Source organism: Egretta garzetta, unplaced genomic scaffold (genome assembly GCF_000687185.1).
Source record: "Egretta garzetta isolate BGI_Z169 unplaced genomic scaffold, ASM68718v1 scaffold133, whole genome shotgun sequence".
Classification (NCBI taxonomy): Eukaryota; Metazoa; Chordata; class Aves; order Pelecaniformes; family Ardeidae; genus Egretta; species Egretta garzetta.
The window spans coordinates 5,136,434-5,147,295 of record NW_009259111.1 but is presented as its reverse complement, the minus strand read 5'-3'; the positions used below and the strand labels follow the sequence as shown (position 1 = coordinate 5,147,295).

The window sequence follows — 10,862 nt, the reverse complement described above, 5'->3', positions numbered from 1 at the left end:
CTTTCCCTTCACAAACAGGGCAATGAGGTACACCAGTGTACTTAAATGAAAGGGAAATTAACAATTTCATCTACACTTCATAAAGCTGTTGCAAGATTAAATTCACTAGCTTGTATAGAGCTGGGATACTCAGTGGAAATGCTACGGACTTATAAATATCTCTATATACAAAGTAAGTCATTTTGCAAGGAAAAAAAGAATTAAACGTAGCTACACAATGGCTATTCACAGAGGAGGAACACTCCACTCACTTTTTGTTCAGCTCAGCTTCCTGTTTTTCCCATTTCTGAAACTGGCCTGTCACATCAGTGGGAGCTCGAAGAATATCCTTCACATTTAAAAAGAACTCCTATAAAAGAAGAGTACAGCTAAAAATCAGTTTAGAATAGACTATGTAGTAAATGAATTTACTACAAAAAGGCATTATTTCTTAATTAGCCTCCTGAAGTTTATGCTTTCAACACCAAGCTGCTCAAATACAATACCATTTTTAAAAGTTTAGGAGAGAGTTTTTATGGCAGATTTTTAAGTGTGTTGCTAGCAATGGAAGCTGAAGAATAAAAATGGCTTTATAGTGAGGGTGTATTTTATGTGGGCATCCAGCCTGGTGAAAAGTCATTGTCACTTATTCTGTGACCCAAATGAAACATTTTACATAAAAAGCAGAATAGCTTCAGTTGTAAAGACCAAGATCAATAATCTCAAAATGTTGTACAGCCTCCTTGTGGGAAATGTGGGTTTAAATCACAGCTCCAAACTAAGCTGGGAAGGGAACTGTGCCTGGCTTCTCCCATATGCCCGCAAGGCATAGAGGCAAATGCTCGATGCATGTGGTGAGAAGACAAGGTAGGAATGATACTTCCTCTTCGCCTTTGGCTATATTTGTGTAAAGTCTGATCTGGTAGTCATGTTATGAGAGTGTCTGTTGGACTGAGTCCTGTAAGCCAGCTGAACTGAGAAACTAATCTTGCGTGTAAGTGCCAAGCTGCTCAGAGATGTCTAAACTTGGAGAGGGCACCCAGCTGCAGAGAAATGTAGCTGTGGAATTTGCATGACTTGAATGCTCAATGGTAGCTCAATAAATACTGTGACATCCCACTTGATGAATTCAGAAGGCAAACTCAGTCTGTGGACATGGGCTATATATTCTTGGGTTCTATTCCTTGAAACACATATGATAACACAAAGCTCAGAGAGATGGAAGAGGAAACGAAAGCTTACTTACATTCATAAACTTCTCATACTGAATAGCTGACTCCATGGTATTATTTGAATAATCCAGTGTATCCTTCCAAGAGTGCATGAGGAAAGCCAACCGTAACTGTCGTGCTATTAGGAGTTTCAAAATAAACAAGGAAAATAATCATAATCTAAAGCACTTTTATAGCCTCCAATACTGCAGTGGCTAAGAACATAATTTTTAATATTCTTACTATCATACACCTACCAAAAAAGCAAGAACACTATTACCTATACAGATAATACCAACAAGGAACAGAAGAACAAGGAAGCTGTTCTAAAGTTAGTGAAGAAGACAGGCACCTGACATTAGTCATTTTTGGAAACTCTATTATGTGCCTGAGTAACAAAATTACCACAGTCACCACTCAAAGTACATCAAAAGCATTCAAATTCCAAAGCCATTTTTACCTGTATGTTTCTTCAGTGCATCTTTTATGGTAATGAAATTCTTCAAAGATTTGGACATTTTACAGCCAGCAATTGTTAAGTGGCCAGTATGCAGAAAATACCGAACCCAGTGATCATTTTCAAAGTATGCCTGCAGCAAAGACAAAAAACCCCAAAGACCCAACGCTGTTTATATACATATCATGAAGTAGGATAACTGAAGAATAAAATCCTGAGAAGAAAAAGTTATGCTTATATAAAACACACATGAAGTTTTAAAAATTAATTGATGGATTTGTGTAAGTTGCAGTCAAAGCAAAGCATGTCTCTTTTTCACTGCAGAAACTGAAGGCCAGTTCATTCACCTCAGACTGTGCCAGTTCATTGTCATGGTGGGGAAATCGGAGATCAAACCCTCCTCCATGAATATCCATCGACTGTCCTAGAATGGATCCAGCCATTGCGGAACACTCAATGTGCCAACCTGGACGACCCTGTTAAGAAAAAGACATTACTCGGCTACTGGTTAATTGCAGTCTCCTCCTTCTGTACCATTCCCTCACTGGTCTGCCCCTAAGCAGTTACACACCTGAGGAAATGTGCTATCAAGAAAAAAAGATTCTCAGTCTCAGCTTCGTAAAAGTATACTGCTGGATTTAAAGATCAAATATGGCATGTAAATCTGTGATGCTTTGATTATCCTGCTTATTATTCTTCTAAAAATTACATAAATATTTTTGATCACAAGGAAAAAAAAGGATACAGAAAATACTGCAGATAAAGCCTATGGATAAAGAGAGGACAAATGACCGGTAACAGCCATTGTGAGCCTGCAAGCAGACTTCTGTTTAAAAAGCATCAGACAGATTGATACACATTCTAAATTATTAAATTAGCATAGCAACAGAATCTATGATTGAATACAAGATCTCCACAATCTATACTTTATTAATATAAGCTTAGGCAAAATATTTGTGTAACATGCTATTTAAAAGGTGATCTAAATCCTGATTATAATGTCCTTACTTTTCCCCACGGAGAGTCCCATGAGGGCTCTCCTGGCTTGGAGGATTTCCACAAAGCAAAATCATTTGGAGAATGCTTCTCACTTAAGCGATCAGCTGAGATGCTCAGGTCACCTTTCAAAAGAGAAAATGTAAACATATAAATTTTATTTAAACACCAGAATTATTGATTTTTTGGCTTCGCTGTACCTCACATCAAGTGAATTAAAAAAATAAATAAATAGAAAAGAAAAGAAAATCACTCAGCCCTCAAAATTCCTCATAATTAACCTTGATAATCCTTTGGGGTTTTGATTAATGTTTGGTTGACAGAAAAACTGACAACAAGCATCAGCTGCACTTTTTTCTAAGCTTTGACATGAGATTCATTTGATTAATGTTTGGTTGACAGAAAAACTGACAAGCGTCAGCTGCACTGCTTTCTAAGCTTTGACATGAGATTCACATACATTCTCTCTGCAGGCACAATTCCAACATCGCAATTACAGAAAAAGAAATATAGAAACAAAAACCCCTGTACTCACAGACAAGTAAAACTGCAGAATCAGTTAAATCCAAAACTAAAAGGACCTAAATTAAGACTAGGATTGTCTTAATCTGCATACACAACTTGATCATAGGATATTTCTTCCACCTCCAATCTCAGTTGCTGAACAGAATGGCTGGTAGTTGTTCAATACCTATGTTTACTGTTTTATTACCATCACAGATATGTTATGCATTATTTGCTGCTAGCTCCTCAGGATCGTTTAGGTGTTACTCTCATTATAACATCTTTAAAACAAAAGGAATTTACCAGTTCTGCAGTACTGTCCCAGATTAAAAGTAGTTAACAATACCACCTACCGCATAAGAATCCAGGACAGATTAAAGACAAAATTGTCAAGATTAAGCTTGTCAATTTTGTAGTACAGGTTGAGAACAGTACAGGTTGAGAAACACGCAATCTCAATTGTTTAGAATATCTAACATTATGCACTTTAAATATAAAAGTATTATGCTTTTATTTACATTATTTGCGACTTTCAAAGCTTAGCATTTCTGCTGCCTGTAATAGTCAAAATGACATTATCCGTCAGGGTAATCATCACAAATGAGTCAAAGCAGCAAAGCTGACAAGCAATAACTTGATGTATGCGTACCCTTGGTTAGTTACATTAATCATTCAGCATTAGTTCCTATTTGCAAAAGTACACAACAATTCAACAAAAGTGACTGGTTACATGGTGGAAATGATACATTCATGTTACCACAAAGATGGTGGTTTAAGGTAGCACCTTTTATTTCACAGAGAAGATTTCATCTATAAGGGTTTGAATTAAGAAGAAAAATAAATCACCTCCATTTTAAGCTGCATCTCTCAGATACTGCTAGTTTCGCCTAGTATGGCTGCCTTAATTTCACCTAGTATGAGTGTTATTTAAAAAACTTTTAATATTCTTCTTTGTGGATGATTTGCTACTAAAACTGTACAACCTTAAGAGCAGATAACTAGTGAGTCTGGTTTATTGAGCATTTTAAGCTACTCCTCTGCTATGGCTTGACTAAAAAAAAAAAAAAATCTGCATTTGGATTTAGTTCAACACAACAAGGTTTACAAAGCACAAAAGAGTTCTCAGTATGAAAGAGGAACTCAAATATTTGTCATGAAATAACCACAGCCTGATGTGGAGAGTTTTCACCTGGCACGTGGAAGACCCACCTTCAAGTCTTTGCTCCTCCTACTTTGAACCAGTTGAACAGCTAAATAACTGGGCTATAGTCAAATGAATGAGCTATTGACAATTCTGACAAAAAAAACCCCACAAACAAACAAACAAAGAAAACCAACCAAAAAACATCCTAGAAGGAACAACGTTTCTTGGTATTTTCCAATTTAAAACTTCCAGGAAAGTGCTGGCTCAAGCTACAAAACTTTGGAAAAGAAATTTATTGGTAAAGGAAGTGCAGCAGGTAAACTATTCAACAGTAGCTTTGACGCAAACATCAGTGAAATCAATTGAAAAGATCAACACATCATCAGTTTCTTCAGCAACTTAAGTAAATGCTATTTTCCCCTTTTTACCTTCACCCTCCTGAAGAGCTTTTTGATCACCTACAGCTTCAGGAACCAACTTAGCATAGGAGTGCTTTTCACTGGAATCAAACTTCATAGTATCAAAGTATACAGATCCATTGGACACATACCTGAAAAGTTAAAGATCATTATTTAGCTAACATTCTACCAAGACTTAACTGAACTTTATCCCCCAAATCACTGTCTTTCTTAAACTTAAGTCCTCTAGTGAACCCACATACAGTACGGTACTACTCAGTATTGTAAAGATGACTTAGGTGAGCCTAAGTTTTGAGGCCTTACCATAAAGACTTCAGACAAATCATTGAAAGTCATAATAAAATAGATCAAAGGGAAAAGAGCTAACATCTTTTGCTAAACTCTTAAGAGGTGAGACGTCAGGTAACAGAGCCAAGAGAACAAATATCTACCATACTTCTGGTCCCTTTTAATATTTTGCAATAATATAATATGAATCATGCTTGTTTCACAGTCTATTTTGTCCTCCTTCACTTTGCTGTTTTTGTCCCACTACAGCCATAATAAAAACTCTGACAAAAAGGTAAGTTTCAGGACCACCAGGAATGCTGATAATTCAGTGCAAACAATTTTGAACTGTCCCCCTCACCCCCCCTTTTTTTAAAGAAAATTTTAAAATGTAGGTTTGAAAGAAGAACATGCAAGAGAAATTATGGCAGTCTGAACCACAGGTTTGCTTTTTTAACAATAAGAACACATCCGTTTCAAAAAATCGAGGCTACTAACAGAAAAAGACCTCAAAAATTTCAGACTGGAATCTACCATAATAATTAGGAACTTCTAGAGTATTGATTTTCACCAATATTAGACAATTGCAGAAGAACAGTTCATGATTATTTTTTACCTTTTGTTATTTACAACTGATTTCTAGCCATCTACTCAGGCATCCATTTTTGAAACCCCTTCCTGAAGGCCAGGAGTCAAACACAGTTCAGGTGAATGAGACTTTGACCATTTTAATGAAATCCTCATTTCACCCTATAAATTTAATAATCTAACTTCCCTCCTTGTAAGACATCATTAAGTATAAAAGAGAACATTTTCATCAGGTCAGAAATAACAGGTCTTTTGCAAAAGAACCTGAAGTTTCTGTATTTGATGAAACACTACTTCTGGAAAAGACTACTATTGCATATGAAAACAGAGAAGATAGTTCACAGTTAAGTGCTGAAAGCAGTCATTCTAGCTCTGATACAATATAAGTGCACAACAAAATTATCCAGTAGCAAACTTACCCATAACCATTATCCACAATCTTTTTCACAAAATCCACAATTTCTGGCACATATTCACTAACCCGTGTTAAAACATCTGGAGGTAAAACCTATAGATAAAAAGTAGAATTTTATATAAAAACATTTATACATATTAAAATATGCACTCTATATATATATTATATATTGGTTAAAAATTGCCTCAAAAGCAAGTGACAATTAAATTTAAGGCTCCTGTTTCAAGCTTTCTGCTCTGAAACAATGTGCTGTGGCCATTTTTTCCTCAGCCTTTAAGGTAACGTTAACAACAAACTACTGCAGATGTCAGCTCTACCACTTACTGCACTTCTGACAGAACAGGCAGTAAATTCCTCTGACTTGCAGGTAAATAAATAAACCTTCACTGATCTGAACCATTGCATGTGACACAGCATTTAATCTGTAACAGACAAATCTGTCCTTGATTGTTATCATCACATAATTTCTTAGTGGCTGAAGACTGTAAGTAGTCAGTCTAAATGCTCTCTTGGCTCTCTTGGGCAGCTAACAGACTCTACCTCAAAATTCTGGATCAGTTTGTGATTATAAACCCATGTTACACCAAGGGGAAGGGAAGAAGTGCACACATCAAACCTGAGCACCAGTTAACTGGCTCTGGTAACATGCACAATGGATTTAAGATCGTTGGGATGGAATCAGAACAGGTGCTAATTTAACAGCTACCTGTTCACATTCAAGGAAATACTTTATCAATAAGGCTGAAATATGAGGTTTTTGAAAGTTATTAAGGAGCTAAATTATGTTCTGGGTATTATGAGGGATGGAACATACACTTTTAGAACAGAAAACAGTTTACTTACATTGAGTGCTTCCATATCTTTATGAAATTCCCCTTCCCAGAATTTGGGGAGCTTTGAGAATATGGAATTGTCAGTCACCTGACTGCCAAATTTTGTGTCCAACCAGTCAGACAGCAAATCTTTGGCTTCTTCCAACAGTATCTATAAAACAATAATTGTAAGTGAAACTGATCAAAGACTTACTTGCCCTGTTTAAACTCTGCAGTAAGATCTTATTCTGAACAGAGAGGTTTGCTTAAGGAAAAAGACACTTGGGTATGAATACAGAGTAATCTGTGCTTCTACCAGATTTTTATCATATTGCCCTTCACAAATATGGATTAAATAAACAGAGGAAGGAAGATAAACTTATAAGTGGTATCTATTTTAATATCAAGCACTTAAATATGTATGTGGAATTTATGCTGTAAATACCAGATGAGACCTGCAGTTATATCACATCATCCATTTCCCCCATTACTACTGCATAATCCTAACAGAAACCTTACTGTGCACATTGCAGAAGTGTTTGAAAAAGTAATTTGAACATCAGCAAGGATACATTTCAGTCTTATATTCAAAGATTACTTTTTTTTTTAATAGGATATAGCCCAGAAGGTGTGATTGCTTAGAGTTTAGTTGTTTTTAAAATTCAGCATACACTTCTATAAAGGCACTTGATATTAGAATAGCTGGACTTTTTAAAAAAGATTTAAAAGATAATTTAGAGAGAGAGTCTTCTCAAGAAGGGAGCACCTATGCTTCCTACAGTAATTATCACAAATAATCTGAAAGCAAGAAAAGATGAAAGTGGAAACCAATTACTAAAAGACAGTAGTTATATTGACTGACTTCGTTACTGGGATAGTACCAAAGCCCAATAAAGTCAACAGGATTATTGCCACTAAATGTAACGGTCTTTGGATAAAAATTATCCTGAGCATTATTTTTGGGATGTATTTTCTTCTCTGATCAGAGACGGAAACACTTGTGTAGAAAACTGCCACCAGGAATGGAATGTCATAAATTCATGTTCACTGATTTATACTGAAACTAATTCATCACAAAAAAAAAGTCAAAGAGAAAGTCTAAATATACGCCAGAGAAAAATCCCTGCTAGAAAGGTAAAAATCACTGAGTAATTATCACAGTGGGAGGGGGGTGGGAAAAAAAAATTCATTGATTAAAAGCAACATCCAAAAACGATATAGTTGAATTAAAGGATCAAATTTCCTATATTGAATGCAAAGTACTAAGGAGTCCTCAGGCTCGCCATTCCTCTTTTTATGAATAAAAATTTTTATAATGTTTCAGGGAACTACTAACCAGCTAAATATTGTTTTTAAAACCCCTAACAATTATAAGCCAAATATAATTTTAAAAGGAGCTCAAACTGACCTCATGACATCTGTTGATCTCTTCTGCAGGGAGTTTTGCTTGCACAGCTTCTTGTAGAGGGTCAAAAGCAGACTTCACTGCATTTTGAATTCTTTCCAACATTTGTTTCTTATCTGGGTCTGTTGTCTCATTTAATTTAACTGAAAAGAGCTACAAGTAAAAGAAAATTTAGAAACCAACTTGCAGTACAGCAGCACTATATTCCATATACAATATATTATCTTAGCCACATAGTACCTTGCTAGTGATCAACAACACATTATGCCACATATAAAGCTTTGGTACCAAACTACTGAAACATACTCCTCATCAGAAGATGAAGTCAAAAGAATTTAGTTCACATCAGAATTCAGTTTTTCAGAAGGACTTTATAAATTAGTACATCATCATTAGTGCTGTTTAGTAATTTTCATTGCCTATGCAGTTGATCACGGTTAATTACACAGTTGATTATCACAAATCTGAAAAGGAGAAGCTGTAACGTGAAACACAGAGAGATTAAATGCCATGTTTAGAAAGTATGTCAGGCAATGATAGTTGGTCAAAATTTCCAGGCCTCCTATTCCCAGGAGGGGAAATTTCCAGGCCTCCTATTCAATTCATTAGACTGATAATCCCTCTGTGATCTGTTGTTCTAAAAATGACCAGAAAATCACCTTCCCCCACCTTCAGTCCAGCATACACAATTTAGTAAATCCCTAAAGCTTTGGAGACTTTTTGCTCTTTCCCAGGCCATCAACAATACGAAAGAGAAGTCTTACAAGCTTTAAAATATAATGAACATATCACCGTTTAAAAACTATTTTAAAGGGGTTTTTTTAAAAATTTGAATTCTAACACACAAACATCCAAATGCTTTTTGAACTTTTTCCCCAATACCCCAACAACAATATGCATGCATTCACAAACAGGTTCTACAGACATAAAAATCAGACATGCCTTTTACACGGATAGTTCTTGTGAATTCTAAACCAATGGAAAATCAAAGTGATGTGCAGTTCCAGTAACATTTCTAATTTGTGTTGTGCCAGTTCAATAGATTAACTGAAACAAGCAGAAAGGTTAAGGAGGTAGCAAAGTCAGAGGCATTTTTTAGGTGCTTTGCTACATTATTGAGTAAAAACCTAAGACACTAGCAGGGATTAAATACCATGCCCACCTCTGAGGCAGTTTTAACATCTTCAAGTAGCTGATCTGGTGCTGATTTGTTTTCTCTATACCGTTCAAAGAGGTAATTTTGTCTTGCTCTCTTGATTATCTACAAAGCAGAAACATGAAAATATTTTTGTGAGGTGACATATAGTTATGCAAAGTGCAAATAAAATCTATTACATACCAAAGGCATTTCAGAATCCCTATAAATTTAACAAGCTACAAGAATTACATGCAGTAATACAAATTAAGCACGCTATACATAATCAGCTACCATGAGTTAATTAGGTATCTCAACAACAGGCAAATAACATAAGTTTCTTTGTAAAATGCCTAGTCTTCATTATTTATGACAATGCTTATTTATATGCAAGAGTACAGGTTTTGCTACCATAGGAACGGTACAAAACTGAAAAAAGTCAATGACTTTGTGGACAAAATGTATGTCTAAGTTAGTAAGTGTTAAGATTTATCTTGGCTTATCAAATGGCAATTTGACAATACTCTCTGACTTCCATGCTCAAAGTACAGTGTTTTAGATCGCGATTTAAAAAGACCTTACCTTATCATCAATATCTGTGACATTCATACAATAGAAAACATCATATTTAAAATAATCCCTCAAGATTCTTCTCAGGATATCAAATGAGATGTATGACCTAAAAACATAAAAGATATAGGGGTGTTTTTAGTGAACACCTCAAGTGTATTTCTATTCTATGCACAAACTATTTTAATCTTAGAGTCAATAATTTTACAGCAGTTTTAATTTTCCCTCATCAACCAGTAAGTTTTTAATCACACAATGACATATTAACATACTTCTAAAGTCTCAAGCATTGAGTCTAACAAGACTATTTTCTAGTAATGCACTAGTCTAAATAAAATACCTTTTTCTATTAATCTTTTGCTTCCAGTAGGCACTGTTACTACCTATATCAAAATAAGGAACTGCAGTACCTGGCATGTCCCATGTGAGAAGCATCATAAACTGTTGGACCACAGCAATACCACAAGACCTTTTTTCCATCCTGAGGCTGAAATATTTCCTTAATTGAAAGGGAAGGTACAGCAATCAGAAGAAATTGAAGACATGACCTCAGACCAGTAACACCATGTTTGGAGATTAGAATGTGAAAACATGGATGATAATTACAAAAAAGAAATAGTTATTGCACACCCAGTTTTACCACAAGAAAAGATCACCACTAGGTTTTATAGTGTAAGAGAGATAACAGAGTGTGGCTGCTTATGTTATCTGCACTCTTATCAATCAATATAACAGATTACAAAGATTTGGACTAGGCAGGGCATTATTCAAACTGCTGTTTGTTTTGGAAAAGGGAAGATCAGGCTTTCTCTTTTTTTTTTTCCACACATATCTGGATACTACATCCCATATAACATTAGTATTCTTAGTATTTCCTTTCTTTCCCAAAGGATCTTCAAACAAGACCACAAGAAGTTTTACCAGTTTTTTTATATATATATATATATATATACACATACA

The 10,862-nt window shown here is 35.3% G+C and overlaps 1 protein-coding gene across 3 annotated transcripts in view; it reads right to left on the bottom strand.

Annotated features, from left to right (window-relative positions):
- Window positions 1–10,862, bottom strand: part of CARS1 (cysteinyl-tRNA synthetase 1) — a 49,453-nt gene that overhangs the window by 15,920 nt on the left and 22,671 nt on the right. For 2 of the 3 annotated variants that reach the window (XM_035890940.1, XM_035890939.1), the window contains 9 exons: window positions 8,201–8,350; window positions 6,824–6,964; window positions 5,985–6,073; window positions 4,720–4,841; window positions 2,656–2,768; window positions 1,995–2,123; window positions 1,651–1,780; window positions 1,226–1,329; window positions 252–349 (listed from right to left, as the gene is read on the bottom strand). In XM_035890940.1, the coding sequence (XP_035746833.1) occupies window positions 252–349; window positions 1,226–1,329; window positions 1,651–1,780; window positions 1,995–2,123; window positions 2,656–2,768; window positions 4,720–4,841; window positions 5,985–6,073; window positions 6,824–6,964; window positions 8,201–8,350 (1,076 nt within the window). Of the gene's footprint in view, window positions 1–251; window positions 350–1,225; window positions 1,330–1,650; window positions 1,781–1,994; window positions 2,124–2,655; window positions 2,769–4,719; window positions 4,842–5,984; window positions 6,074–6,823; window positions 6,965–8,200; window positions 8,351–9,359; window positions 9,459–9,914; window positions 10,012–10,312; window positions 10,402–10,862 lie in introns of all 3 variants that reach the window. The other variant, XM_035890941.1, reaches the window with a different exon arrangement.